At 44.2% G+C, this 26,748-nt stretch overlaps 2 protein-coding genes across 9 annotated transcripts in view; both read right to left on the reverse strand.

Moving 5' to 3' along the window:
• Nucleotides 1-7,955, reverse strand: part of IRAK2 (interleukin 1 receptor associated kinase 2) — a 33,521-nt gene extending 25,566 nt beyond the window's left edge. For 4 of the 8 annotated variants that reach the window (XM_081901883.1, XM_081901882.1, XM_081901885.1 and 1 more), the window contains exons 1-2: nt 7,540-7,881; nt 3,641-3,820 (exon numbers count right to left, since the gene is read on the reverse strand). In XM_081901883.1, the coding sequence (XP_081758009.1) occupies nt 3,641-3,820; nt 7,540-7,759 (400 nt within the window). In that variant the 5' untranslated portion in view covers nt 7,760-7,881. Of the gene's footprint in view, nt 1-3,640; nt 3,821-7,539 lie in introns of all 8 variants that reach the window. The other 4 variants (XM_081901888.1, XM_081901887.1, XM_081901886.1 and 1 more) reach the window with 2 other exon arrangements.
• A 3,792-nt stretch (nt 7,956-11,747) lies between these two features.
• Nucleotides 11,748-16,168, reverse strand: VHL (von Hippel-Lindau tumor suppressor). The gene is made up of 3 exons (XM_081903401.1): nt 15,764-16,168; nt 14,338-14,460; nt 11,748-13,712 (listed from the first exon to the last, which is right to left on the reverse strand). The coding sequence occupies exons 1-3, from the start codon at nt 15,975-15,977 to the stop codon at nt 13,504-13,506; spliced, it is 546 nt and encodes a 181-aa protein (XP_081759527.1). The 5' UTR covers nt 15,978-16,168; the 3' UTR covers nt 11,748-13,503.
• Nucleotides 16,169-26,748: the final 10,580 nt, after the last annotated feature.

The raw sequence follows: 26,748 nt of genomic DNA on the forward strand, positions 1-26,748 counted from the left end.
TTTGGAAGTGTACACTCTCCTCTGGTGTAGAAAAGAGGAGTGGGGAGGGAGGCAGCCTGAAGCTTTTTGCGGTTCATGCTCATAATGGAAAACCACAGTTCCTGTTACATCTGAACCCAACCCTGGTGTCTATACAGACATATTTAGAAACAATGGTTCTTGTACCCTGGGTATTTTTTCCTGCTTTTCCATACTATAAAGAGCCCAGGGGAGCCAACAGTAAAACAACAAATCACAATATAATGAAAACAAATGTATCAACAAACAGAAAAAAAGAACAGATAAAGAACAGCAACCAACTTAACTAAAACTGCCAACCAACAACAGGGGAAAGCAATCAACCTGACAAACCAAAGGTCGGCCTAAAGAAAACAATATTTGTCATCAGGTAAGAGGGGCTATAAAAGGCCATGCCAGGAAGGTATAAATAATAAACAAAATGCAATACAGCAAAAAACATTGCAGCGTATCCTCAATCCCCCAACAGAACTGTTACTGTTCAGGATTCGAGGCAGCTACATATTCTTCAAGAATACCATACAAACTACAATCAGCCCAACTCATTTTCCGCTTCCAAGCCTTCCATCTTGCTTTTCCAACAAAAACGTAACATTCCACAGACCACTGAGCATACTCAGTCTTCACAGGGCTGGGGTTTGTTTTTTTTGGAGTGCATGCCCCGTTTTGGGTTGTTTTTTTTAAAATGTTTCATACTTTGGCATATCATGAGCTTTACATAAGCATACAAACATCTTCCACTTGTTTCTCAGTCACCTGGTTTTAGCTTCAAACCTTCGACACATAACCTCCCAAGTTTGCTATTAGAGAGAAGCAGTGAAACCCCTAACAAAATATTGCTTGGATTTTTATTTCTAGCAACTGGCATTCAGAAGCATTACTGTCTCCAACCATCAAGGCTAGTAGCCTTTGACAGCCATCTCCTCCATTCATTTTTCTAATCTTCTAAAGCCATCTAGGTGGGTGGCCATCACTGCGCCATAGGGGAACAAGTTCAAAAGTTTAACTATACAGTGGTACCTCGGGTTAAGTACTTGATTTATTCCGGAGGTCCGTTCTTAACCTGAAACTGTTCTTAACCTGAAGCACCACTTTAGCTACTTACTTACTTTATCAAACCTTTATTAGGCATTATGGAAATAAAACCTTAAAAGAGAAAATAACATATAAAAGCCTTGAAATATATATAAAAAAGGCAGCAGTTTGCTAAGTACATATATATATATACATATAGAGTCAGTGGTTTTCCTTGTTAACCTGCTCCTTGGAGGACTGCTGCCAAAAACTCGGCTACCCCCGCCGTTACCCTTTGGTCAACGTCGGATAGGTAGAATCCCACACATTCACCTTGCTGCGGTTCCAGACCACCCAAAAGAGGGGACAGCACACGTTGACGGAGCGTACTGTACAATGGGCAATGAAGGAGAATATGCTCTACAGTGTCCGGGACATTCATAGAGCATCTGCAGAGTCTCTTGTTTCTAGGAATGTTTTGATATCTTCCCCTGACAAATGCTGAGGGAAAAACATTCAAGCGGGCCAGCATAAAAGCCCTACATTGGGCTGGGATTATTAGTTTAGTGACGTAATTGGCTCTGCTATCTAAGACATTTAATTCATAGAATATGGGGGAGCAAATTTTGTTTACAGCTGCCATAATATTTTGTCTCTCGACATCCTTTAGTCTAGTTAGGATATTATGGGAAATATATTGCTCATTAGAATTGTACAGGGACTCCAGCTCGACGCCTAAAGATTCAATCTTTTTTTCGAGGTGCTGATACCATCTTGATTTATAGGAGTCTTTGAGCAAATCAGCGAGCAGACTTGATGGAGGGCAGCGGAAGTGGCAGCGTAACCAATACTTTATTGAGGTGGACCATGCCCAATATTCCATTGTGTGTATGCCTATTTCTGCACACATTGTTTCATATTTGATCATAGCTGGGAGTCCAAGAATACGTCTCAGAAAGCTAGAGTGAATCTTTTTTAAATCATTGTTATATGCTTGGACCCATAGCGGGATTCCATAGAATATCTGGGATTGCACTTTTGTTTGAAATATCTGATTTGCCGCAGGAATAAATTGATTACCTTTCTGATAATGAAAACGGGCAACTGCTGATGAGATGCACTTTGCCTGTTTTATGGCATTTGTGCGATGGGTTGCCCACCCTAAATTGCTCTGGAATAAGATTCCCAGATACCTATAGATTTTCACTTGTTGGATTTCTTGCCCTCTTATTTTCCATTTCTCTAATTTCCAACCATTCGAGAAGACCAAAATTTTTGTCTTCTCATAGTTTATAGAGAGTTTGTTACATTCGCAATAGAGGATCAGTGAAGATATAAGACGTTTTAGACCCAAGCTCGTTAAGGATAGTAGGACAGCATCGTCTGCGTATAGTAAGAGAGGAACTGGTTTCTGATTAAGTTTAGGGGCATGTGATTCTATTTTCTGAAGGTAATCTGGCAAGTCTGATAAAAATAGATTAAATAGAAAGGGGGCAAGAATGCACCCTTGTTTTACCCCTTTCGAGATTGGGATGTCTGATGAAAGGTGACCTTTGATGTTAAGTTTGACTTGACAGGTATTGGAAGAGTGTAGATTTTGGATTAGGATCAATAGGCGCTGATCAATTTTTAATTCTGCGAGTTTCCTCCACAACTTTGGGCGGTCAATTGAGTCGAATGCACCACGAAAGTCTACAAAAGCAGCGTATATCTTAGATTGCCTTTGGGATCTGTATTTTTCAACCAGATGCATAAGAATAAGACAGTGGTCTAGTGTAGAGCAACCTTTGGAGAAACCTATTTGTTCTTTCCCTGGTAAATTTAGATTTTTCATCCAGGTAAGGAGTTTAGATAAGAGGTGCTTAGCGTAGATTTTCCCTATCACTGATAGAAGGCTTATCGGTCTATAATTCCTTGGTTCTTTTGGGTCGCCATTTTTAAAGATTGGAATAATTATTGATCTTAGCCATATCTCAGGTATGATCCCATATTTATCTATAAGCGTAAACAGTTGGGCTAAGGGTTCTGCCCACCAATCTATATAGGTCTTAAATAATTCTATTGGTAGACCGTCTGGCCCAGGAGATTTCCCCGATTTGAAATTTTTTACCACTTTAGCTAATGGGGCCTCCTGCCGCCGCCATGCCGCTGGAGCATGATTTCTGTTCTCATCCTGAAGCAAAGTTCTTAACCTGAGGTAATATTTCTGGATTAGCGGAGTATGTAACCTGAAGCGTATGTAACCCGAGGTACCACTGTACGCTGCGTGAATAAGTACTGACTTTCATCTGTCCCGATTCTTCCAACATTCAGCTTCACTCATTTCCTGCTCCTTCCCCCTCCCCTTTCCTTTGCATGGCCTCAAGATGTACATTTCCTGTTTTCTGTTTGTAGTCCCCTAGTTCTTTGCTTTCACGGTTCACCTAAGCAGGCTCCCTTTTTGCTTAGTGACCCAATTCTGGCTGCAAAACCAGCAGCCCCTGCTGGAACGGAGTTCAGCTCTAGAAGGAACGACAATGGCAACGGGAGTTGACGAACAAGCTTTTCACTAAATTGTTAAAAGCAACTACTGCTAGGTAGTTCCGGAGAAAGAAGTCCAGCTACTCACAGTTTGCAATTACTTGTGCTGCCCGATAGAGCTGAAGTTCCTGCAGAAGTTCAAACAACTGCTGGACGGTTGCGAGTCTCACTCCCCACCACCACATCAGCTCTCTCGTTATACTGATTCCTGCCTTCTCCATGCACTTGATTTTCCTCAGCTCGGTCTGGTCAGTTATCACATGGGATGCTAAAAGAAAACAAGGCAGATTTGGTTCAGAAGTAAAATCTAAGGCATCACAAGCGTAGTTTAAGGAGAAACACACATTCCTTTTTGTATGAATTTGGCACCCATTTTTTTCTTTTCTTCTGTAATCAGGGCAGGGTTGCCATATGTCCAACAATTTTTCTGTCTGGATTTTCACTGTTTGAAATATGGCAACCCTAAATTTGAGAGATATTTGTACACGTGCCAACCAAGCATTTATCTTCCGCATCATTAATCCCTCAAGGAATGTAGTCCAGCAACTCCCACCTCTTGACTCATATTGCACAGTGAATGAAAAGGAAAGTCTCAAACACATCCTGCTTTATTCTTTCCAAGGAAGAACAGAAATGTGATAACCCAGGCAAAAATGTTGGCAGCTAAAGGATTCTTAGGTTAATTCTAATCCGGAGTCCACTACCTTAAATTTTTGTAAAGGGCAGCAAACCTGGTGACAGAGATAGAAAGAATTAACGCAAGAGTCCTGCACTATAAACAGTAGCAAGCCTAAGTGTTTCTATGACAATGCCTCAAGGCTGCAATCTTTGGATGACTTACTACTCCTGAAGCTTCAGAATAAACAGTATGGGACAAGCAGTTGTAGAATTGCAGGTTTTTGCAGAGGTACTTTTTAAGTGACTATTGAATTTTTAATTGGTGTAACCCAGACTTAGTGACCTTAGGGTGCAGGGTAGGCAATTAGGCAACCAACCAACCAATCACATTCAGCCACCGTTTTGTTGTCCCAGGCTAGATTCCCCCTGGCATGGGATCACAATACAAGATTTTCTGTGCAGTGTAGCTTGCAAGGGCTAATCATTCAGTGTATTAGGAAAGTACTCCATGACACTGCCAGGTATGCTTTTACAGGAATCTGCATTTTTCTTCCCAAATGGCTAACAGTAGCTGCGGGGAAGAGAAAGATTACAAAAAAAAGGTATTAAACCTCTTCCACAAAATATACTGCACTGATGTAAAAACCCACATGAGATCTAACCTCCCTGGCTTTTCACATTTGGGATGTATAATGTTATGAAGCTGTGGGTTCAAGATACCCTAAATTCCAGATCAAGTTAGTGTTGGAATTTAATTAAGGTGTGCTAGATTTTAATTAAGGCTTCCATGTAAAACTGTGTGTCAGACTACCAAGTGCCAGAATCTAAATAGGACCTGCGTGCATTAGTGTTTATTAATAAATATGTGCTAGAGTCTAGACACTTCTAATCCTTCTAATGCAATTTAGGCAAACTGCTTAAACTGTGTATCTTTTAACTATTTAATCCTAGGCAAACAACATGTGTAAAAGCTAATTTCCTTTGAGATAATAGCCTGGGGGTAATGAGCCATCTAGCACATCAAAGGTGTTGGGGCCTCTCCCTGTATTACAAAAAACTAGAGCTTAGGTTAGCAAAGGGTTTAGACAGTAAACCCGAGTTATGCAATGGAGTTAGTGACCAATGGGATGGGGGGGGGACAAAGGCAGAGGAATGGTTGGTGACTAAAGCTGCTGTGGCTATGGAAGAAGCCCAAACCTCTTGGAATGGGAATGCTCTGCGCTCCTTCCATCTAGACTCAGGTTGTATATAGGTGCAAATAAACCATGTATCATAAGGACACCACAGTCTCCGCTGTGCCTAATTTCCAAAAAGAAAGCACAGACCCTAGCCAGTGTGCCTGGTGCCCCTGGAATCTCACACTGCTCAGAGATTGGGGCGGCAAATAACAATATTTTTAGGACCCAACTTATTTATGTTATTATAAGTTTTTTGAATGGGTTTTAACACTGTGTTTTAATCACTGTAACCCGCCCCAGGACCTTAGGGTGCTAGGCATGTGATAAATAATATAGTTTAGCCAGAGCAGAATGTCAGCATTAGATTACATCAGTGCTCCTTCGCAATATTGCACAAGTGTCAAGGGTCTCTCGAGTTCTGCATCACACTTCCTTTGACGGTCAGCCAGACACTTCCCAGAAGCCCATAAAAAGGACTTACGGTCACAGCTCTCACATTGTTACTTCCCAGCAGCTGGCGTACAGAGATTTTATTCTACCTGTACTGGACACCAGTGTGTCTAATATTTTAAAGGTGTAATAGTCTTGGGGCAGAAGATCCATATATTTACATATGTGTTGTGGAAAGAAGTAGCATTTTCTCTCATCTGTCCTGAATCTACTGCCTATAATTTCCATTGGATGACCCTGAGTTCCTAGTCTTAGGAGAGTGGGATGAGGAAACTGTGGCTCAGTCAATAGAGCATGAGACTCTTAATCTCAGGGTTGTGGGTTTAAGCCTCACATTGGGCAAAAGATTCCTTCATTGCAGGGGGCTGGACTAGATGACCCTCATGGTCCCTTCCAACACTACAGTTCTATGAAGCTGTCTCTGTATCCATCTTTTCCACACCAATATCCCTCCACCACCAGGAAGAAAAAGTGGCTTCACACCAAGTCAGCCCATCACTCCATCTAGCCCAGTGCCGTCTATCTGTCACACCTGTCAGTATATACTGATTGACAGCTCTCCAGGATTTCAGGCAAGACAGAACCTTTCCCAGCTCTACCTCTACCTGGAGATGCCAGGGATTGGGAAGTACTAAAACACAGGACACTGACCACCAATAGGTGCTGTTTAGCAGTAATGTTCAGGCGCAGGGCAAGAGCAGTAAGAATTGCATATAGAAGGCAGGAACAAAGCATGGAAGGACTTGACAAGCTGGATAAATGCACTATAGCTTTAAAAATGCTTCAGATGAATTATATTGCCAGAAGATGTTTTAACAGTGCTTTCAAGTTACATTTTAACCTAGCAGTTTGAAAGCACGTCAAATTGCAAGTAGATAAATAGGTACCGCTCCAGCAGGAAGGTAAACGGTGTTTCCGTGCACTGCTCTGGTTCGCCAGAAGCGGCTTAGTCCTGCTGGCCACATGACCCAGAAGCTGTCTGCGGACAAATGCTGGCTCCCTCAGCCATTAAAGCGAGATGAGCGCTGCAACCCCAGAGTCGGTCACAACTGGACCTAATGGTCAGGGGTCCCTTTATCTTTTATTATTTGAAAAAAAATTGTTTTATCAGTCACCTTGTAATCTGCTCTGATACTTTGGAAAGCTAAATCAACCAATGTCTATTCTAACGTTCGATTACAGAGTTTAATGTGACAGCGCATAGTTTAATCTATAAATCTGGGGCCTGTATGATGTGTGTAGTTCTTAAGTGCCAGCAGAAGTGCTTCAGTGAAGTATGCAGGGCTGCCACAAGTTTCCCTATTGGTGTAGGTGTCCCTATGTTTTAGCTGAACCCTGAATCAACTATCCCTGGGACCCTTTTTTATCCAAGAAGCAACATGTTTCATAGCACCGGTAGAGTCCACAAGCCTTGAATCAGACCCAGCAGCTTGTGAACTCTACCGGTGCTTTTGGGAGGAGAAGGGTCCCCGGGATAGAGTTGATTCAGGGTTCAGCTAAAACATAGGGACACCTGTGCTTGTCATATTTCTATCTATCTATCTCCTTAAAACCAGCACTCCTTCCACCACCGGGGGCTCCGGGTGTGACCTCCCCATTGCCGGGCCACATCCCTGAACTTGCTCCCGCCGATGGGAGCTGAAGTCCCACAACATCCGACGGGCCAAAAAAGTTGCCCAGGGACCCCCAAACCCGGCGCTGCTGCTCCCCCACCCGCCAGGCGACGAGATCCTGGGCTCACCAAAGCGCATCCAGTCGTAGTCGTTGAGGCAGTCCATCTTCTGGCAAAAATCCTCCAGCACCCAGGCGGGCATGCTGTGGATGTAAGGAGACTGCGCAGCAGAACTGCCCAAGGAAAGCGGCGTCGAGGGATATTGCGGCGGCTGCCGCTGCTGCAGGGCCATGTCTTTCTCCTGCTGTGTCACAGCCGCGGGAATTCCCCTCTCTTCTCCTTTGGCCATGGACGGCTGTCCACCCAAAGGCCTGAAGGAGGAAGGAAATGGGTTTCTTTTTTCTCCCTGACTCCAGCCAGGAAACCTGGTCTTCTCGCCCGCCTCCTCCTCCTCCCCGTCTGAAGGAGCCACTCCTCGCTTCTCAAAACTTGTCAGCGGCTTTAGTTTTGACTCTCAGACTCCGCCTGCCCCGTCCTGCCCCGTTTCCCGACGCCGGGGAGTTCTCTCACTGACGTCAGGGCGAGACTGGCTCGCTTCCCTTCTTCGAGGGCTGCGCGCTTGCTCCCACTTTTCGCTCCCGCGGCTGGACTACTTATGAACCGGCTCGCACCTGATTTTTCCCAGCCGATCGGTGCGCAGCAGTAAAAAAACAAAGGGACGGGCTGATCTCGCTGGAGCCTCGACTTCCCTGACTTCGGGGCATGTGTGCTTTTTAAAAAGGAAAAGTTCATAAATAAAATACATAGGGGAAAGAAGGAGGTGCACGATTGTGAATAGACGAGCAAATTACAGTATTCTGGGGAGAAACTTAGCTCTCGGAAACAATCAACTGGTTGTGAGTTGAAGGAGTCCTGCCTCGGGAGCTAGTATTGGTGAATCTTTAACTTGACTGGGGAAACCCAGCCAGACGGGTGGGGTATCTTATATTATTATTATTATTATTATTATTATTATTATTATTATTATTATTATTATTATTATTATCGACATCGACTAAACTGAAGTGTGCAATCTATTCTTTTTTAAACATAAAACGGGGAATTTAGACTGCAGCCCTTTCTACATTGCTAGAGCAGGCCTCATTCAACCCAATGGGGTTTACTTCTGAGTAGGCATGCATAGGATTGCACTGTTATTGTAGCAAGCCTGTTTTTTTTTTTTTAACAATATGAAGCCCATCATTAGATGCAATGGTCAAAACAAGCATATAAACAGAGGAACAAAAATTAAAAGGTATGGTATTAGAATGAAGCATAGTCTTGTTCTAAGCTGTTCACCTATCCATTCTGGTGTATTCAGGACTAGTCCCAATACATTGTATTTACTCGGCTGAAGGGCAAGATGACAACCTTTCGATGTACCAGTCAACCTGATTTGCAATTTAATCTTCACCGCAAGTGACAGGCCACTATCCTCCACTACAGCTGAGGACAGCAGGTTAGCTTGGTTAGGATGCATGTGGTACATATAGCTCTACCCTCCAACACCTCCATGCCATTCCTCTGCTTCTGCTGCCTGAGGCAGCTACCCCACTGTCTAATGGTAGGACTGGCCCTGATTTAGTAAATCCATCATAATACACCATTTGCTTCTGCATGTAAAACTTTCACACTTCTGATTACAAAAATACAGAAACATAATAATAATAATAATAATAATAATAATAATAATAATAATAATAATAATTTGTACCCCACCCATCTGGCTGGGTTTCCCCAGTGGCTGGGTGGCTTCCACAAAGACCAAAAATACACTAAGATGTCACACATTAAAAACTTCCCTGAACAGGGCTGCCTTAAGATGTCTTCTGAATGTCAGGTAGTTGTTTAGCTCTTTGACATCTGATGGGAGGGTGTTCCACAGGGCGGGCGCCACCACCGAGAAGGCCCTCTGCCTGGTTCCCTGTAGCTTTGCTTCTCGCAATGAGGGAATCACCAGAAGGCCCTCGGCGCTGGACCTCAGCGTCCGGGCAGAATGATGGGGGTGGAGACGCTCCTTCAGGTATACACATAAATTGTGTGCCATTAAAATATTCTATGAAAAATATTCCAAATAGAATATTCTAATATTGTACATAATCTAATACTGAATCACTTACATATTTTTCCCTTCTCCGGCGTCAAGAACCACATGTTGGGAGTGCTCGGCTGTGAACAGTAAATGTGAATATTGCTGATTTTAACCTAATTCTTGCTTATACACCAGGATCTTCGTCCGAGATTTCTTTTTTAAAAAGGAGACCGATTCCAGACTAACAGCAATCCATCCATCAATCTTTATTGAGGTCAAAGATAGCACAATCCTAACCATGCCTTCTCTGAAGTAAGTGCTATTGAATTCAATGTGGCTTACTTCTGGGGATAAGGATTGAATCATAGAATAGAATCATAGAGTTGGAAGAGACCACAAGCGCCATTGAGTCCAACCCCCTGCCAAGCAGGAAACACCATCAGAGCACTCCTGACATATGGTTGTCAAGCCTCTGCTTAAAGACCTCCAAAGAAGGAGACTCCACCACACTCCTTGGCAGCAAATTCCACTGTCGAACAGCTCTTACTGTCAGGAAGTTCTTCCTAATGTTTAGGTGGAATCTTCTTTCTTGTAGTTTGGATCCATTGCTCCGTGTCCGCTTCTCTGGAGCAGCAGAAAACAACCTTTCTCCCTCCTCTATGTGAGATCCTTTTATATATTTGAACATTGCTATCATATCACCCCTTAACCTTCTCTTCTCCAGGCTAAACATGCCCAGCTCCCTTAGCTGTTCCTCATAGGGCATCGTTTCCAGGCTTTTGACCATTTTGGTTGCCCTCCTCTGGACACGTTCCAGTTTGTCAGTGTCCTTCTTGAACTGTGGTGCCCAGAACTGGGCACAGTACTCCAGGTGAGGTCTGACCAGAGCAGAATACAGTGGCACTGTTACTTCCCTTGTTCTAGATGCTATACTCCTATTGATGCAGCCCAGAATTGCATTGACTTTTTTAGCTGCCGCGTCACACTGTTGGCTCATGTCAAGTTTGTGGTCAACCAAGACTCCTAGATCCTTTTCACATGTACTGCTCTCAAGCCAGGTGTCACCCATCTTGTATTTGTGCCTCTCATTTTTTTTGCCCAAGTGCAATACTTTACATTTCTCCTTGTTAAAATTCATCTTGTTTGTTTTGGCCCAGTTCTCTAATCTCTCAAGGTCGTTTTGAAGTGTGATCCTGTCCTCTGGGGTGTTAGCCACCCCTCCCAGTTTGGTGTCATCTGCAAATTTGATCAGGATGCCCTTGCAGCCATTCCATTTTAGATACCCATGTAATGTTTAAGATAACAAGCACACCAGCCTGAAGTCTAAGACTCTCAAGCCTGAGCTGTTTTAAGAAAAGAAAATAGCAAAGAAATGGGGGGAAATGACTCCTACATTAAAAATGCATCTGAATATCCCTCCATCTGTTCCACAGGCAATCCACATTGAAACATTGGTTAAGAAAAAGAAGAAGAGTTTGGATTTGATATCCCGCTTTATCACTACCCGAAGAAGTCTCAAAGCGGCTAACATTCTCCTTTCCCTTCCTCCCCCAGAACACTCTGTGAGGTGAGTGAGACTGAGAGACTTCAGAGAAGTGTGACTGGCCCAAGGTCACCCAGCAGCTGCATGTGGAGGAGCGGGGAATTGAACCCGGTTCACCAGATTATGAGTCCACTGCTCTTAACCACTACACCACACTGGAAGCTGCTCTTCCTCTTGGTCATTTCTGGCAGTTGGCAGACCATGAAACGCTTAATCTCAGGCCCCATGTTGGACAAAAGATTCCTACACTTCAGGGGGACTGCACTAGATAACCCTCATGGTCCCTTCCAACTCTACAGTTTTATGATTCTAAGGGGAAAAAATCATTGCTAAATAATACATTGAAAAGGGAGTAACACATTACCACCAACGAAACAAAATACAGTGGTACCTCGGGTTACAGATGCTTCAGGTTACAGACTCTGCTAACCCAGAAATAGTACCTTGGGTTAAGAACTTTGCTTCAGGATAAGAACAGAAATCGTGCAGTGGCGGCCCCATTAGCTAAAGTGGTACTTCAGGTTAAGAACAGACCTCCAGAACGAATTAAGTTCTTAACCAGAGGTACCACTGTATATGAAATGAACCTGAGTCATACATGAACTTTAAGAAAAGAACGGGCATGCATCCTAGTATATTTTATTAGGAAACATAATGGCTGCCACCATTGCTTACATATAATAAAGTACAAGACAAAGTAAAGAATGGGGGAAATAATAGTGCTGCAATTAAGGGGGGGGGGAATGCTTTAATGCCTCATAGGTTAAAAAATAATAATACATGAAATGGCATTGTATGGAATGCTGAGCAATAGCTGAATACATATTAAAAGCAATGTTTAAATATCAAAATTGCAATTCTAATAATCTGGTCTGGGCAGCTGATCTTCTCACTAAGTATTTATCAGAAACAAAGAACCATATAAATCTAACAATGTTCGAAATGTGCCCCAGCAGGTTCAAAAATTCAGATACAAAACTGACAGCTTAGCTACTGCAATCTATCTTGCATGGAATTCATATTCACAGACTTTCTTCTTCATTTTGCTATTTTTGATTCTTCCTTTAGACCTGGAAGAACATACAGAATCCCCCAAAGAATCCCAGGAACCGTAGGTCTGTTAAGGATACTGGGAACTGTAGCTTTGTGAAGGGTAAACCTTGTCTCTTCCCTCCTCTTGCAGAACTCTTAAGGGAAATTTCTGGTTGTGTGCACATATTTGTCTGGCAACATCAAAAGTACAGATTTATCATATATACAGAAATCTCTCAAGCTTTAACTTTTTAGAAAGAAATGTACAAAGTATACAAAAAAATTAGTACACACCTACATCACAAACCAGTGACTTTACAAAAGGTAACAATTTACAACACATTCAGTACACTGTAATGTCTTCAACAAATTCATTTCACAGTAGTCCTATTAAGATACTTGGAAATAACTGTACAAGATCAACTGGTAAAAATGTTGGGTTGACACCCAAAACCAAAAAATTTTAATAGTTGCAAACACAGGATATTGGAAAATAGGAAAATAGTGTTCCACTGATCATCTGTGTAGCTCAAAACAAAAATACGTTCTAAAGTAGTCAGCTTCATAACTGTTGCCTCAAAATTTTGCAGATAATTTTTAAGAAGGCAATATATAGCTTGGGGAGTGTTCTAAAAAAGAAGAGTAGCAAAGAATGAGTTTGATGGATTATTTATTGGAACCTCTAAGAGACAGCATATTCTTTTTATACTCACAAAATTCACCTTCAATGCGATAGCAAGCTTTGACTAAGGGTGAAATTGTGATCTGAGAAAAAACTTTGCCTGCACCACAGAGCTGCCAGGCTCTTTCTCCAGCTGAAGTAGGATGGTAGTAGCTCCCATCACACCAAAATTCCCATAACAGCATAGACAAACATAGGGCAAATGTGTGACACAGTGCAGTTCCTGCACATTGGAAGTATGTTGGTCCACCATAGGAAATAATGACCTGTAGGAAACCACTGGCACAAGAAAAAGTAAATCCAGAGAGTTCTAATTTACAGTATTCAATCTGAATTATTGGGTGAGGGGCGGGAGACCAAATTGCAGTTTAAGGATAATTTATCATTTGGTATGATAATTAAAGTTGCCCAAATTCCAAAGACCACACATACAGGATGTTTTCTAAACACATATATAATAAAATGATATTTTAAATAAGTGGAAAAACATGAAACGGCTTTTGCCAATCTAATCTTCTATCAACTGACATGTGTTTGTATTTGGTCTAATGTAAAATACAATTTGTATAGGTTTCCCCAGGACAGGATTTCGTTGAGTATTTTCAGCTGCAGCATTCTCCCACTCTGCCTCATTGTCCCATTGCTTTGTCTCTAAGTTATGAAGCTACAAGTTCTAAACCAAAGCAATGTCTGCTTCCTAAAACACTATGGAATGTAAATGTCTTTTCAGTTCGTACAGCAGTTGGTCTTATACCCAACAATTTATTAGTAAGAGTAGTTTTCCACTGATGACCCTCCAACTCTATTCCTTAGCCTATCATTCGTTTCCAGAGAAAGCCGCTGAAGATCCTTCCTAATATCTGGATGATCTTCTAAATCTTCATATAGTGACCGAACAATGTCTAATTTCCTGTAGTCCACTGGTTTTACTAAAGCACGGACAACTTGGAGACATCTTTCCTTCAGAGTGTACACTGCAGAGAGATAGTAAAGTGAGATTTTAAATGCCATGCTGAAGATATTGAGGCATGGATCACGAATACCTGAATACCATAATGTTTTGCTAATCAGTAAGAAAATGAAATACAATTCATGTTTTTCTTAATCTGATAGACCAGAGATGGGGAAACTGTGGCCCTACAGATGTCATTGGACTACAACTCCCATCCTCACTGATCACTGGCCATGCCAGCTGGGGCTAATGGTAACTGTACTCCAATAACATCTGGAAGGCCTACTCCTGTACCATACAAACATGAAGCATTATGAAGGCACAGAATGAGAAACTATACAAGTAACCTTTAAAAGCAGCAACTGGAATACACTGTTTGAGAAACATCACTTCTGAAATGCCCCATTACTGGCTTTTCTTATGGTCAAGATAAAATGATTTTAAATGATTTGTAACCGGACAGAATTGGGAGCATCTTAAATGAACCTTGGGTAGGTGGGAAGGACTGTTTTGAGGGCGTCACACTGCTACAAATAAACATAATCAGACATTTTACTTGATTATTATTTAGTCAAATGGTACTCTGACTATAATTGCACAACATTATTCACAATGTAAAGACATTAGTATTATAATTGGATTTTTACCTGGTAGTGTAATATTTGCAAATACAGGCTGCCCATTCATATTGCGGGTAGCCACAAACAGCTCTGCTTGGTTGACAAGAAGACTATCATCTGTCCCAGCATCTCTGAACAGCCAAAGATGTTCTAGAAAACAAATCACAAATAAAGTTAGGGCATAAGAGCATAAAAAGAGCCCTGCTGGATCAGGCCAAAGGCCCATCCAGTCCAGCATTCTGTTCTCACAGTGGCCAACCAGATGCCCACGAGAAGCCAGAAATGAAGGGCAGTATAGAAATTTAATAAACAAATTTTAAAAACAAACAAATAAGCAGGATCTAAGCTCAACAGCTCAGCAATGTTTACAGACTGATTCCAAATGGTATGCAACTACCGATGAGTCAAATGTGGTTCACTGAAACTTATGTCAGTAAATGAAAGTTGCAAAAAGAATGCAGAAAAGGCTATACAGTACTGGGTTTACAGAAAAACAAATGAGCAGCTGCACAGGGATACAGGATTCCTACCAATTATTATTATTATTAATAATGATGATATTATTATTATTTATATCCCATATGACTGGGTTGTCCAAGTCACTGTGGTCAGCTTCCAACCTAATATAAAAGCACAACTAAACACCAAGCATTAAAAACTTCCCCATACAGGACTAGCTTCAGATGTCTAAGGAAAGTCATATAATTGTTTATCTCTTTGACATATGCAGGGAATCGGTTCCACAGGGCAGCCGTGACTACCGAAAAGGCCTTTTGCATGGTTCTCTGTAACTTCACTTCTCCAGAAGGCCCTTGGAGCTGGACCTTGGCATCTGGGATGGATATGGGGTTGAAGACCCTCCTTTAGGTATCCAGGGGCGAGGCTGTTCAGGGCTTTAAAGGTCAACAACACCAACACTTTGAATTGTGCTCGGAAATGTACAGTACTGGGAGCCAATGCAGGCTCGCAGTCCCCAATCTGGCAGCCGAATTCTGGATCAGTTGGAAGCTTCCGAATCCCCTTCACATCACAGCTGCTCCCACCGAAAGGAGGTCTTCAGAGATCCACCCAGCTGCGCTCCTCTGCACACAGGAGCGGCCATCCAAACCACTGCCTTCGAGGCAGTCCAGCCCTCCTCCTTCTCCACAGAGGCAACGTGGCCAAACCACCCCACTCTGGTATCCCCCCCCCCCAATTCCTCCATCTGCCACCCCACTTTCTAACCCTACTCGGGGCCCTTCCGCTCCCGGCTCCTCGCACGGCCGAGGCCCTTCTAACGTCTGAGGGAAGAGGGAGCAGAAGCCCGGCTGCAGGCGCAGGTTTCGCTGGAAGGTTCGCGCCAGGAAGCTCCACCTGTTGAATATCTGCCTGCCTAACCTTCAGGCACCGAAGCAGCGGCGATGCTTTCCTGAGCTGCCCCCGTCGCCCTTCTTCTCCCCGTCATAATACCCACCCAGGTAGCTGTGCATCCGTCGGCCCGTGCCGGGCTTCAGGCTCGGATAGGAGCGCGGCTTCCCCTCGAAGTCCAGCCAGAAGGGGCTGACCAGGCGGGGGCTCCGGTTACAGAAAATGACCTGGCAAGGTTCCCGAGTGTTCACCGAGCGCAGGCGCCCCAAGGCCTCTCCTGCCCCTCTCTCCTCGTCCTCCTCCCCGGGTTTCTGCGGCATCCTGACGACTCGGAACCACACGAAACGGCACCTCCGCCGCGCAGCCCAAGTGAAGCGGAGGCCTACCACGCCGGGCCTAGACGCGCGCAGGCAGCCATTGCTTTGTAGAGGCTGAGGGAGGGGGGAACCAGAGCAACACTACGCATGCGCACCCTCAGCGGCCATTGTTTTGTGGGGGAGCCAGAGAGACAGGCGCCGCCGCCGCTCACTTCCTCTGGGCGCCTGCGCAGTTCGGCGTTTCGTTTGTTTAGGGGAAGGGTCTCTGTTGCGCCCTTAGCTTCATGCCTAGCCAGTTTATGATATGTTCATTTCATAATTAGCCATTTTGGAAATGGTAAATTGAGGTTTTTCTTTCTTTTTTTGCGGGGGCTGGGGTGGGGTAAAAGTTCCATTAAAACCGATGAGGGAGGGGAAGGGATTGGAGTGGGATGTTAACTTCAGGAAACAGAGAGTAGGCTGGGGAAATTAGAGTTTCCTCAATGAGTCGGGGTCACCAGATGTTGGGTTGAAATAACGACAGACAAGTAGCAGGTGTCATATGGGAGGCATCTCCCGAACAAGTCTCGAGGAGTCTCTTTTATTGAATATTACAGCATTGTATGTGCTTATTTCTAATTGGTTAACACAAGTACAAAGCAAAGGTTGCATATAGGCATTAATCACCAATAGATTAAAGGGTGGGAAAGGGAACACAGAATTGGACGGGCGTGAAAACCTCCTTATTAAACTTTTACTAGTGATTGATATAGCATTCATCCGTAGATGTGGTCAACTATGCATTAAGAACAGGTCAGGGTACGAACTCAATGTGAACTGAACATTCTAGGAATGTTTCAGCTTAGAACGGTTTGCGCAGCATCATATGCAGAAGCGAAGCTTAGAAGCAAGACTTCCCATCAGGCCACAGTCATGTGCAGAAGCAAGGCTTTCCTTCAGCTCTATAGAATATGTGTGCGTGTCAAAAGCAGAACGTGGATATGCAAATACGGCTGCAGACGCATTGTATGACCTCTTTTCGAGAAGTACAACAATCCATTGCTTTCGAGCACATAGTGATGGTTTCCCTTTTAGCTAAGGAGATTTGTATGACGATATTGGCAGCTTCCTTACAGTGCTGCCCTATAAATCTCCATTAAATCGTGCTTACTCCCAGGTCAGTGAGTATAGCCCAGTATCCCACTTACCACAGCAGTCAACAACATGCCCCAACCAGGATGCTGCCTCCAATCCTGGAAGTGGCATATAGTTGTCATGATTAGGTAAAGGTAAAGGCACCCCTGACCATTTAAGTCCAGTCGTGGCCGACTCTGGGGTTGCGGCGCTCATCTCGCTTTATTGGCCGAGGGAGCTGGCGAACAGCTTCCAGGTCATGTGGCCAGCATGACTAAGCCGCTTCTGGCGAACTAGAGCAGCACACAGAAACACTGTTTCCCTTCCCGCCAGAGCGGTACCTATTTACGGTATCTACTTGCACTTTGATGTGCTTTCGAACTGCTAGGTAGGCAGGAGCAGGGACCGAGCAATGGGAGCTCACCCCGTCGTGGGGATTTGAACCACCGACCTTCTGATCAGCAAGTCCTAGGCTCTGTGGTTTAACCCACAGTGCCACCGACGTCCCCAGTCGTCATGATTAGCAGCCATTAATAACCTTATCCTTCTTGAATTTGACTACCGGTAAATCCCCTTTTAGGATTCCTAGATCAGCTGAAGCTGAGACTTAGTTGTCCTTGTTGGCCTGGTGATGGACTGCAGAAACCTTTATTGTATCCACTACAGTAAAGGTTTATTCTTCCTTGTACATCCACACATTGATGTTCTATTTATTTCAGACATTTGCTTATTGTCCCCTTTTCTGATAAAGCTTTTTGGAAATAAAAAATGGGCTTTTTGCAGTAAGAAATGCACTATAAAGTGGGAAGTAACAGTCATAGGATCTATAATCTCTGCACAAGCAGATCAGCATGGATGTGCAATTAACAGAATATATCTGTTGTGCAAACAAATCAGAATGTATAAGCAGGCTGTTTGGAGGAGGGTTGGGTTAAAGTATTTCTTTTACAGTGCAATCCTATGCATCATGGGGTCTTAGTACCCTATATGTCACCAAGACCAGACAGTTTAGAATCTTGCTGCAGGTCTTTTGTGTGTGTGCATTATTCTCTGTGAAATATGGCTGCAATTCTTTATAATAATATAATAATAATAATTTATTATTTATACCCGCCCATCTGGCTGGGTTTCCCCAGCCACTCTGGGCGGCTTCCAACAGAACACTGAAATACAATAACCTATTAAACATTAAAAGCTTCCCTTATTGATAGTGGGGCAAATATATCTCAAAAGGTAGGGTAATTCCAAGATGTTAATCTTCAATTTACATGACATTTTCATAGCTTCAGGCCTAAATTTAGCAGAATTTCCTGCTGTTGTAACATAGCACTTCCTTGTTCTGCTACAGAGGTCTCTCTCGGTGTTTCCAGAGGTGGATGATTTAGTAGCACCCAGTCATTGTTCTTCTTTAAACTAGAAGTGGACTAGCAGCTGTTCTTCCAAATCCATGTGATCTGCCCCATTTCCCACAGGCTCAAATGCTGAGGTGGGTTGAATTTTCATTGGGACCATGCTGCCCCTTTATCCATTCCCAATCATGCCCCCATCCCTAATTTCAAGATAGGGAGAGTGCTGATGTGCTCAGGTCCTGCTTACAGACCGTGCTTTACAGACTTTCCATTGGCATCTTGTTGGCCACTGTGAGAACAGGATGCTGGAGTGGATGGGCCACTGGCCTAATCCAGCAGGGCTATTCGCATGTTCTAAAAATCTTTATAAGCAATGTTATTTGGAAAAGTAATGCTAATTGCACAGAGTTGATTCCTAGAGGGAGCAAGGAGATACACAGAAGGAAATGACTAGAGCATACTAGCAACTAGCAGCCTGTATAGTCAGAATTTCAGAAATGTGATGGGTCATCTACACCTGTAGAAACCAGCTATTGTGGGTTGCTGTGGGTGTTTTTTAAAAAATTAAAAATTAAACGTATTTCCTGAGTCTGATTAGGGAAGATGTTGGACCAGGACATTATGATGGCTACGTCATGCGGATGCCTGCACAATTTTACAGGGTAAAAAGCGAACATAGCCTGGCAGTTCTGCAGTAAATGAGGAAGTAGCTTCCAAAGTCTGTTTTAACAGCAGTAAGCTTGGCAATGAAGAAACGAAGGGATCCTGTTTGTATGGAAATAGAATGAATTTATCTGGATGCTATTAGCAATGAGGTATGTGGGTGGGAGGTGCCAACTTTAAAACCTGCTTTTAGTACTGAAGTTTGGTTGGTGATTCATATGTATAATTGGTATAAATTAATCAGTTTGCCGCATCTGTGTACACAGTGCTTTTGGAAATTAATATATATCCAATTGTAAGTGGCATGCTATTCGTTTTCTCATTTCAGTCAAATCTTCTGCATAGATTTTAAAAGACATCCAAATGCAGTCATTCTTTGCTTGTTTTACAGAGCATCATACTGTGTTAGTGGGTTTTTTTTTGCTAAAACATGTTTTTATTTACTTGTTTTGGCTTCAAAACAGAGTTTGATTCGTAAAGGACTTTAGTTTCAAGATTTATTGAAATTAATGGAACTTGCATAAGCAAACAGTGTGCTGAGATCTGAATTCATAACAAAGGAAATCCCCTGAATTCAGGCTGGAATTCTGTGTATGCTTATGTGGGAGGTAAAGGAATTTACATCTGAGTACGCAGGTGGTGCTGTGGGTTAAACCACAGAGCCTAGGACTTGCCAATCAGAAGGTTGGCGGTTTGAATCTCCATGATGGGGTGAGCTCCCATTGCTCGGTCCCTGCTCCTGCCAACCTAGCAGTTCGAAAGCACATCAAAGTGCAAGTAGATAAATAGGTACCATTCTGGCAGGGAAGGTAAACAGTGTTTCCGTGCACTGTTCTGGTTCGCCAGAAGCAACTTAGTCTTGCTGGCCACATGACTCGGAAGCTGTCTGCGGACAAATGCCGGCTCCCTTGGCCAATAAAGTGAGATGAGCACCGCAACCCCAGAGTCAGCCACGACTGGACCTAATGGTCAGGGGTCCCTTTACCTTTACCTTATATATGCACAGGGTTGTACTTTAAATGTCAAAACATAGGATGACCATCTATCCTAACTTAGTCATGGACTTGGGGCAAGTACAAATGACTAGGTACCAAATGGTAATTGATCCCATGACATAGGCGTAACAGTAAGTATTGCCCCTGATAAATTAGAAGAATTTTGCCACAAGTCAAAAACCTGAACAGAAAAAAAATTCACTACTTGGTGGGAGTTGGATGACACAGAAGACTGGTTTACAAAGATCCAGAACATATGAAACATTTACCATATGATAATCTGTCCTGGGTTTGTTTTTCCTTTAAAAATAACAACAGCAGAAATCATTGTAATCTGGATTGAGATTTTAATATATGGGGAAAGATTACTGGTAGACTCTTTCCCTGATCTATTTTCCTACTGTAGGTGGTGTTGATCAGAATTTATTTTCAACCACCAATTTGAGTGCAAATCTATAAAAAAAGCCTATAAAAAAGGGATGTAAAACTTTAAGGTAAAAAGTTCATGCAAAGGTTATGCAGACCCAGGCTAGAAACATGTGAGGAATGAACTGTGAGTGAACTAAGCCCACCTGACCACTTGAACAAGCGAGAATCTTGGCAAAGGATCTAAAAAGGAATGATGGAAGCCATGTGAGAAAACTGGCACTGTGTACTTGCAGCATGTGCCTCTTGTGTCATAAATCATATCAGAACGGTTGTTTTAATTGCTCTTATGTCACAGACAGCTTATTTTTGACCAATTGGGGCTTCCCACATTATATACGGCTTGTCTTTTGACCAACAAGAGTTTTCTACGATTACTCTGTTAGCGAGGAGGGAGAGTGACTACAGGCTATAAAAATCTGGACTCAGCTGCTTACTTTGCCTCAGTCCGCCTGGACTGGGGACCATAACTTATGAAATAAAGGTGATTTTCCTTGAACTCTATTTGTCTGTTGTTAATCAGAATACCCCTGCTTACTTCACTACCAAAATTCACCACTCTCCAAAGTGCCATTGCAGCAAATGCCATTTGTCAGAGCATATATTAGCTTTAGGAAGTTGCTTGCTTGAAAAATAGTTCAGGAAAGGTAGAAATGTTTGAGGAACTTCATTTCTGTTACTTTCAACCATTGTGCCAGAGCTCCACGAAGATTGCCGAGGGGAGGGAGGCAGGCTGTGCCCTGGCCAAAGGCCTGGCGGAACAGCTCTGTCTTGCAGGCCCTGCGGAAAGATGTCAAGTCCCGCAGGGCCCTAGTCTCTAGTGACAGAGCGTTCCACCAGATCGGAGCCACAGCCGAAAAAGCCCTGGCTCTAGTTGAGGCCAGCCTAACTTCTCTGTGGCCTGGGACCTTCAAGATGTTTTTATTTGAAGACCGTAAGTTTCTCTGTGGGGCATACCAGGAGAGGCGGTCCCATAGGTACGAGGGTCCTAGGCCGTATAGGGCTTTAAAGGTTAAAACCAGCACCTTAAACCTGATCCTGTACTCCACCGGGAGCCAGTGCAGCTGGTATAGCACCGGGTGAATGTGGTCTCGCAGCGAAGACCCCGTAAGGAGTCTCGCTGCAGCATTCTGCACCCGCTGGAGTTTCTGGGTCAGTCTCAAGGGCAGCCCCACGTAGAGCGAGTTACAATAATCCAGTCTGGAGGTGACCGTCGCATGGATCACAGTGGCTAGGTCAGGGCAAGAGAGGTAAGGAGCCAACTGCTTAGCTTGGCGGAGATGAAAAAATGCTGCCTTTGTTATAGCTGCAATCTGCGCCTCCATGGAAAGGGAGGTGTCGAACATTACACCCAAACTCTTAACGGATGGTGCTGGCACTAATTGCACCCCCGCAAGAGATGGTAGTTGCCCCCCCGATCCCATATAGTCCCATCCCAGCCACAGGACCTCTGTCTTCGAAGGATTTAGCTTCAACCGGCTCCCACGTAACCATCCAGCCACAGCTTCCAAACATCTGGTCAGTGTGTCTGGGGCCGAGTCAGGATGGCCACCTGATGGCAACCCAGCCCAAAACTCCGGACAAGCTGGGCGAGGGGGCGCATAAAGATGTTGAAAAGCATTGGGGAGAGTATCGCACCCTGAGGTACTCCACACACCAAGGAGTGGCGCGATGACAATTCCCCCCCAAGCGCCACCCTCTGTCCCCGACCAGAGAGAAATGAGCGCAGCCATTGAAGGACTGTGCCCTGAATCCCCACGTCGGCAAGGCGGTGGTCCAGGAGTTCGTGATCAACCATGTTGAAAGCTGCTGACAGATCTAGAAGAATCAGCAGCCCCGACCCGCCTCAATCCAGCTGTCTACGAAGATCATCTGTTAGGGCAACCAGAGCCGTCTAGGATTCCCAGAACCCCTCACAAACTACAATTCCCAAGATCATTTGGGGGAAGACACTTGCTTTTTAGAACAGGGAGGAGAACCTGCAGCTCACTTCCCCCAATTTCCTAGGAAGCAGGAACGGGAAGCTTATGTGCATCTAATAGGATGACTTGACAGAGCAGGATGTAGAAAGTATCGCTCCAAAAGTTGGGTGCCTCCCCTTTCTCTGCTGAGTGGTAGCAAGAGCCCAAAGGGTTCCAGGCTCTCACCTTTGGAGAACTGAGACATGGCGGAGATTGTTGTAGCTTTAGGAAAGAGTACAGCAGGGTCATTTCAAGAGGGACTTGTTCGCCACAGCAGGGCAGCCAGCCTTCCCAAGTTGGATAACAGACTCTCCTCCTCCTCCTCAGCACCCCTTGCTCAGCCTCTCTTTTACTGCCACCTCACACCCAGTTATCCTGGCCCCCTTCCAGATCCCTTGCCTCTGTTCACACTGCAGGGCAAGGCAGAAGGACTTCTCTTGCATTTCTTTTTTTTTTTTAATATAATTTTTATTAAGATTTTCCAAATTAAAAACAAATTAGATCCAATTCATACACTTTCTTCCAAAACCAAAGCCAGGACTTCCCCTTCCCGCCCCCAATTGCGTTCCAAATCTTCCGAATAAGCAATTAAATTCAACAAGTTTTTATCCCATGACTCACTTAACATCAATAACCCAATTTTTCCAAATTCCCATCCCCTAAGATCGATTTTTTCCCTTCCACGAGTTCCCCCTTTCAAAATTTTATAAAAAAAGAAAAAAAGATATGAAGATAAAAAATAATTTTACAACCTTTGGATTCCAAATTTCCCTCCCCCCTTTCTCTGTTGTGTTCCTTCTATCCCTTCATCCTAATGTCTTCCTGAAGTTCCTACCCGCTTAATCCATATCCCTCTAATAGTTTGCCAGTCATATTTAATTACAAATGTCCAATCTTGGAAGGAGTCTGTCTCAAAAAGGGGCCCATTTTTTCTATCCAGATTTTTATATCCAGGAGTAAAAAACTCCCATTTAATTTCCATAAGCTTGTCAAATCTGGATGTCCCAAATGTTCCCAATTCTGTCCAGTTCATGATGTTTCCATATTCTTGTCATTCTCTCTCCTCCTTCTGTTTCCCTGTTTTCCCGCAAAAATGTTCTTTTTCCATGACCTTCTTATTTTCTGCAGAGGCTTGTTGTTCAGAAGCAAAACATTATGTCATGTCCCTTTCGTTTTCCAACTAAAGAATCCATTGCTTCCTGTAGTTTGTAGCCCTCTGTAGACAAAACAATGTTCCATTTCTGCAGTTCCCAAGAGATTAAGAGTTACAACTGTTCAGGTTTCCTGAGAAAAACACATGCAATGTCACTCAGCTCCTCTAGGTGGATCGCAGTAACTAAGTTCCCTTCCAGATCAAATCCATTAATCCAAATAGTTTGTAAATCCTTATTTGAAACAATTTATATACAATTTAAAACAAATGTAACCGGCAAAGTCCTCAAAGCAAAGTCCCTGCTTTATTCTTCCGTTTTGACAGCCTTTGGCAGCTGTCAAAACTCCCGATGCTCTTCCCCAGGTAGTTTCGCGGATCACTCCAGGGATTCCGGGGGGGGGGGGGGTTTAATACAAATTCCACTTTTCTCCTCCAGCACAGTCTTATAATTTTCCCTTGCAAAGTTGCTAATTCATGAAGATAAAGATACGCTCGATCTTAGTCGTTAAGTCCTTTGTTTTGGCTCTTCTACAATTAAGGGGTAGGCTGACTTCCTTTTTTCCACCTCCCCCGTTCGCTCCAGATTTAAAAAATTTATCCCTCTTTTTTAATCCATAATCCAATTACTCACGGGTTCTTCTTTTAGGTCCAGATTTTCAATAGAAGAAGTCAGCGCTCTCCGCCGGATGGCATGCGGCTGCGCTCGGCAGGGATAGCAGAGAACTCAAAGCACCACGCTTCTCCCCGGCGCCCGATCCGTAGCCTTTAAAAAGGCTCCTTCACGAGCCGGGAGGGCGCTAACGGTGCCAGCCGAGTCTCCATGTCCACGGCCTCACTCTGGCCGTGGTTTTTGAGGGTCCCCGCATCGCCGGTGCGGTAGGACCCAGCCCCTGCCGAGCAGGCTCCCTCCGGAGCTCGGAGGGAGCCCGCCATTCGGCGATGGCGCCGACCCGGAAGTCCTTCTCTTGCATTTCCAGCTAGTCTCTCAGGGGCCTTCAATTGTTTCTTAATGGCCCTTGCAGCTTGTATTTCTCCCTTGAAAACCCAAATAATCCCAAACTGTGCCATTTCTCAATTTCCAGGGTTTAGTGGGATACCCCCTAAATCTATTTTTAAAAAACTGTGCAATAGGATAATTGAGGTGATATTAGAATTCCAAAGGGAAAGTCAAGCAGGGAGGGAGGGGGGAGAGAGTGGAATTCTGGTGGAGAGAGAAGATTGGGGGAGGCTTGGAAAAGGAGTTTGAATGTTGCGGGGGGGGGCAGTTGAGAGCGGTGGGTTCTAGAAGGGAGGTACTTGGTGGAGGACCTGAAGCTGAGCAGGTCAGCTCTTCAGCTTAGGATCAATACAGTGGTACCTCGGGTTAAGAACTTAATTCGTTCTGGAGGTCCATTCTTAACCTGAAACTGTTCTTAACCTGAAGCACCACTTTAGGTAATGGGACCTCCCGCTGCTGCTGCCGCCACTGCACGATTTCTGCTCTCATCCTGAAGCAAAGTTCTTAACCTGAAGTACTATTTCTGGGTTAGCAGAGTCTGTAACCTGAAGTGTCTATAACCTGAAGCGTCTGTAACCTGAGGTACCACTGTAGTCCAGTCGTCATTGCCCAGGGCATGTGGCTGTTCCCTGACAAGAGAACAGCTGCTTGGGAACAGAATACCCTCAATTTAAGAGAGCTATGGAGCTAGGGCTATGGAGCTAGGGCTTGGCTTGTACTGCTGAGGCCCAGATGCCTCACACCACCCCCTCCAATTACTTGGAAAGCTGGTTTACAGACCTGGGCTATACCTGATTATTGTATTCCCAAGCAACTTAAAAATGTAATGCTGGTGGTCAACGAAATAGGTTTAAAGACTCTCTCAAGGCAAATCTAAAAGAAATGTAGTATAAACAGTCGGGAAAGGCTAGCCTGTGAGCACTCCAATTGGAGAACAGCCTTTACCAAAGGTGTCATGGACTTTGAAGATGCTCAAAATCAGGATGAAAGGGAGAAACATGCTAAGATGAAGGCACGTTCTGCAAACCCTCACTGTGATCGACTCCCGCCAGGAAACCTATGTCCCACTGTGGAAGGATGTGTGGTACCAGAATTGGCCTCCACAGTCCATTATGGACTCACTGCTAAGATCGTGTTCATGGAAGACAATCTTACTCGGCTACGTGTGATTGCCAAAGATGATGATAGAAATTGGGGGGCTATGGCCTTTTTAATGGACATGGACTTAATGGAAAATCCTCATGGGAAGATGCCTTGCATGTTGGTTGGTCCAACACTTCCACCGTCGTGCTCCCTGAAAGGCGGCACCCATCCGGCAGGTGGAGGTGCACCTTGGGGTAGTGTCATGGGGCAGGAATCAGCTTCACCTGCTGAACAGCAGCCTCAAGGGGGAGAAGGGGGAGTGACTTCTTAAGCAGAGCTCCCAGCATCAGGCAGAAAAGGTAAGAAAACTGCTTGTTAATTTTTCTTTTTAACAATCTTGATCACAATATATTATTTAATCTTTGGCATATCAAAAGCAACCAGTTCTCCAATTTCTTTATTTATATGACAGTGATGCCCTTCTCCTCGTCAGGGACTGGCACATTCAGACAGCATGTGTGACATCCCAGAAGACATGCAAGGCACTGAGCAGCATGGATTCCTTCAGCGACTTGGAAGGGCTTTACAATCCAGAAAGGGAAGACTGGAATGCCACGGATGATGGAGTCTCGCTCTTGTCCAACAGCTTGGGTGCTGGCGACGGAGAACATTCTCTTGAAGCATGGCCCTGTGAAGGAAGGACTTGGTATCCTCCTAGCAGACGTGCGGAATGGATGCCCAATGCCCCTGCCCTGACATTGCTCCCAAAGAAAGCTTGGCCCACCCACTTCAAGACGAGAGCATCTCCTTTCTGCTCTCATGCAGGAAGGTTCTTCTCCTGTTCTCTGTTGACACTCAACTTGTAGGGTGTTCTCCCAGCCCTAATCCTGGGACACTCAACACCCAACTGTTTTCCATTTCCAATGCAGGGGGTCCCTCCCCAATTCAAGAACCTGGAATCTGAGCTCCTCCAACCTTCCTGGTTCCTCCTCATGACTTAGTTCCTAGGACTCGATCTCTGCTAATGGGAGCTA

The sequence above is a fragment of the Podarcis melisellensis genome (assembly GCF_964234715.1).
Source record: "Podarcis melisellensis genome assembly, chromosome: 2".
NCBI classification, from domain to species: Eukaryota; Metazoa; Chordata; class Lepidosauria; order Squamata; family Lacertidae; genus Podarcis; species Podarcis melisellensis.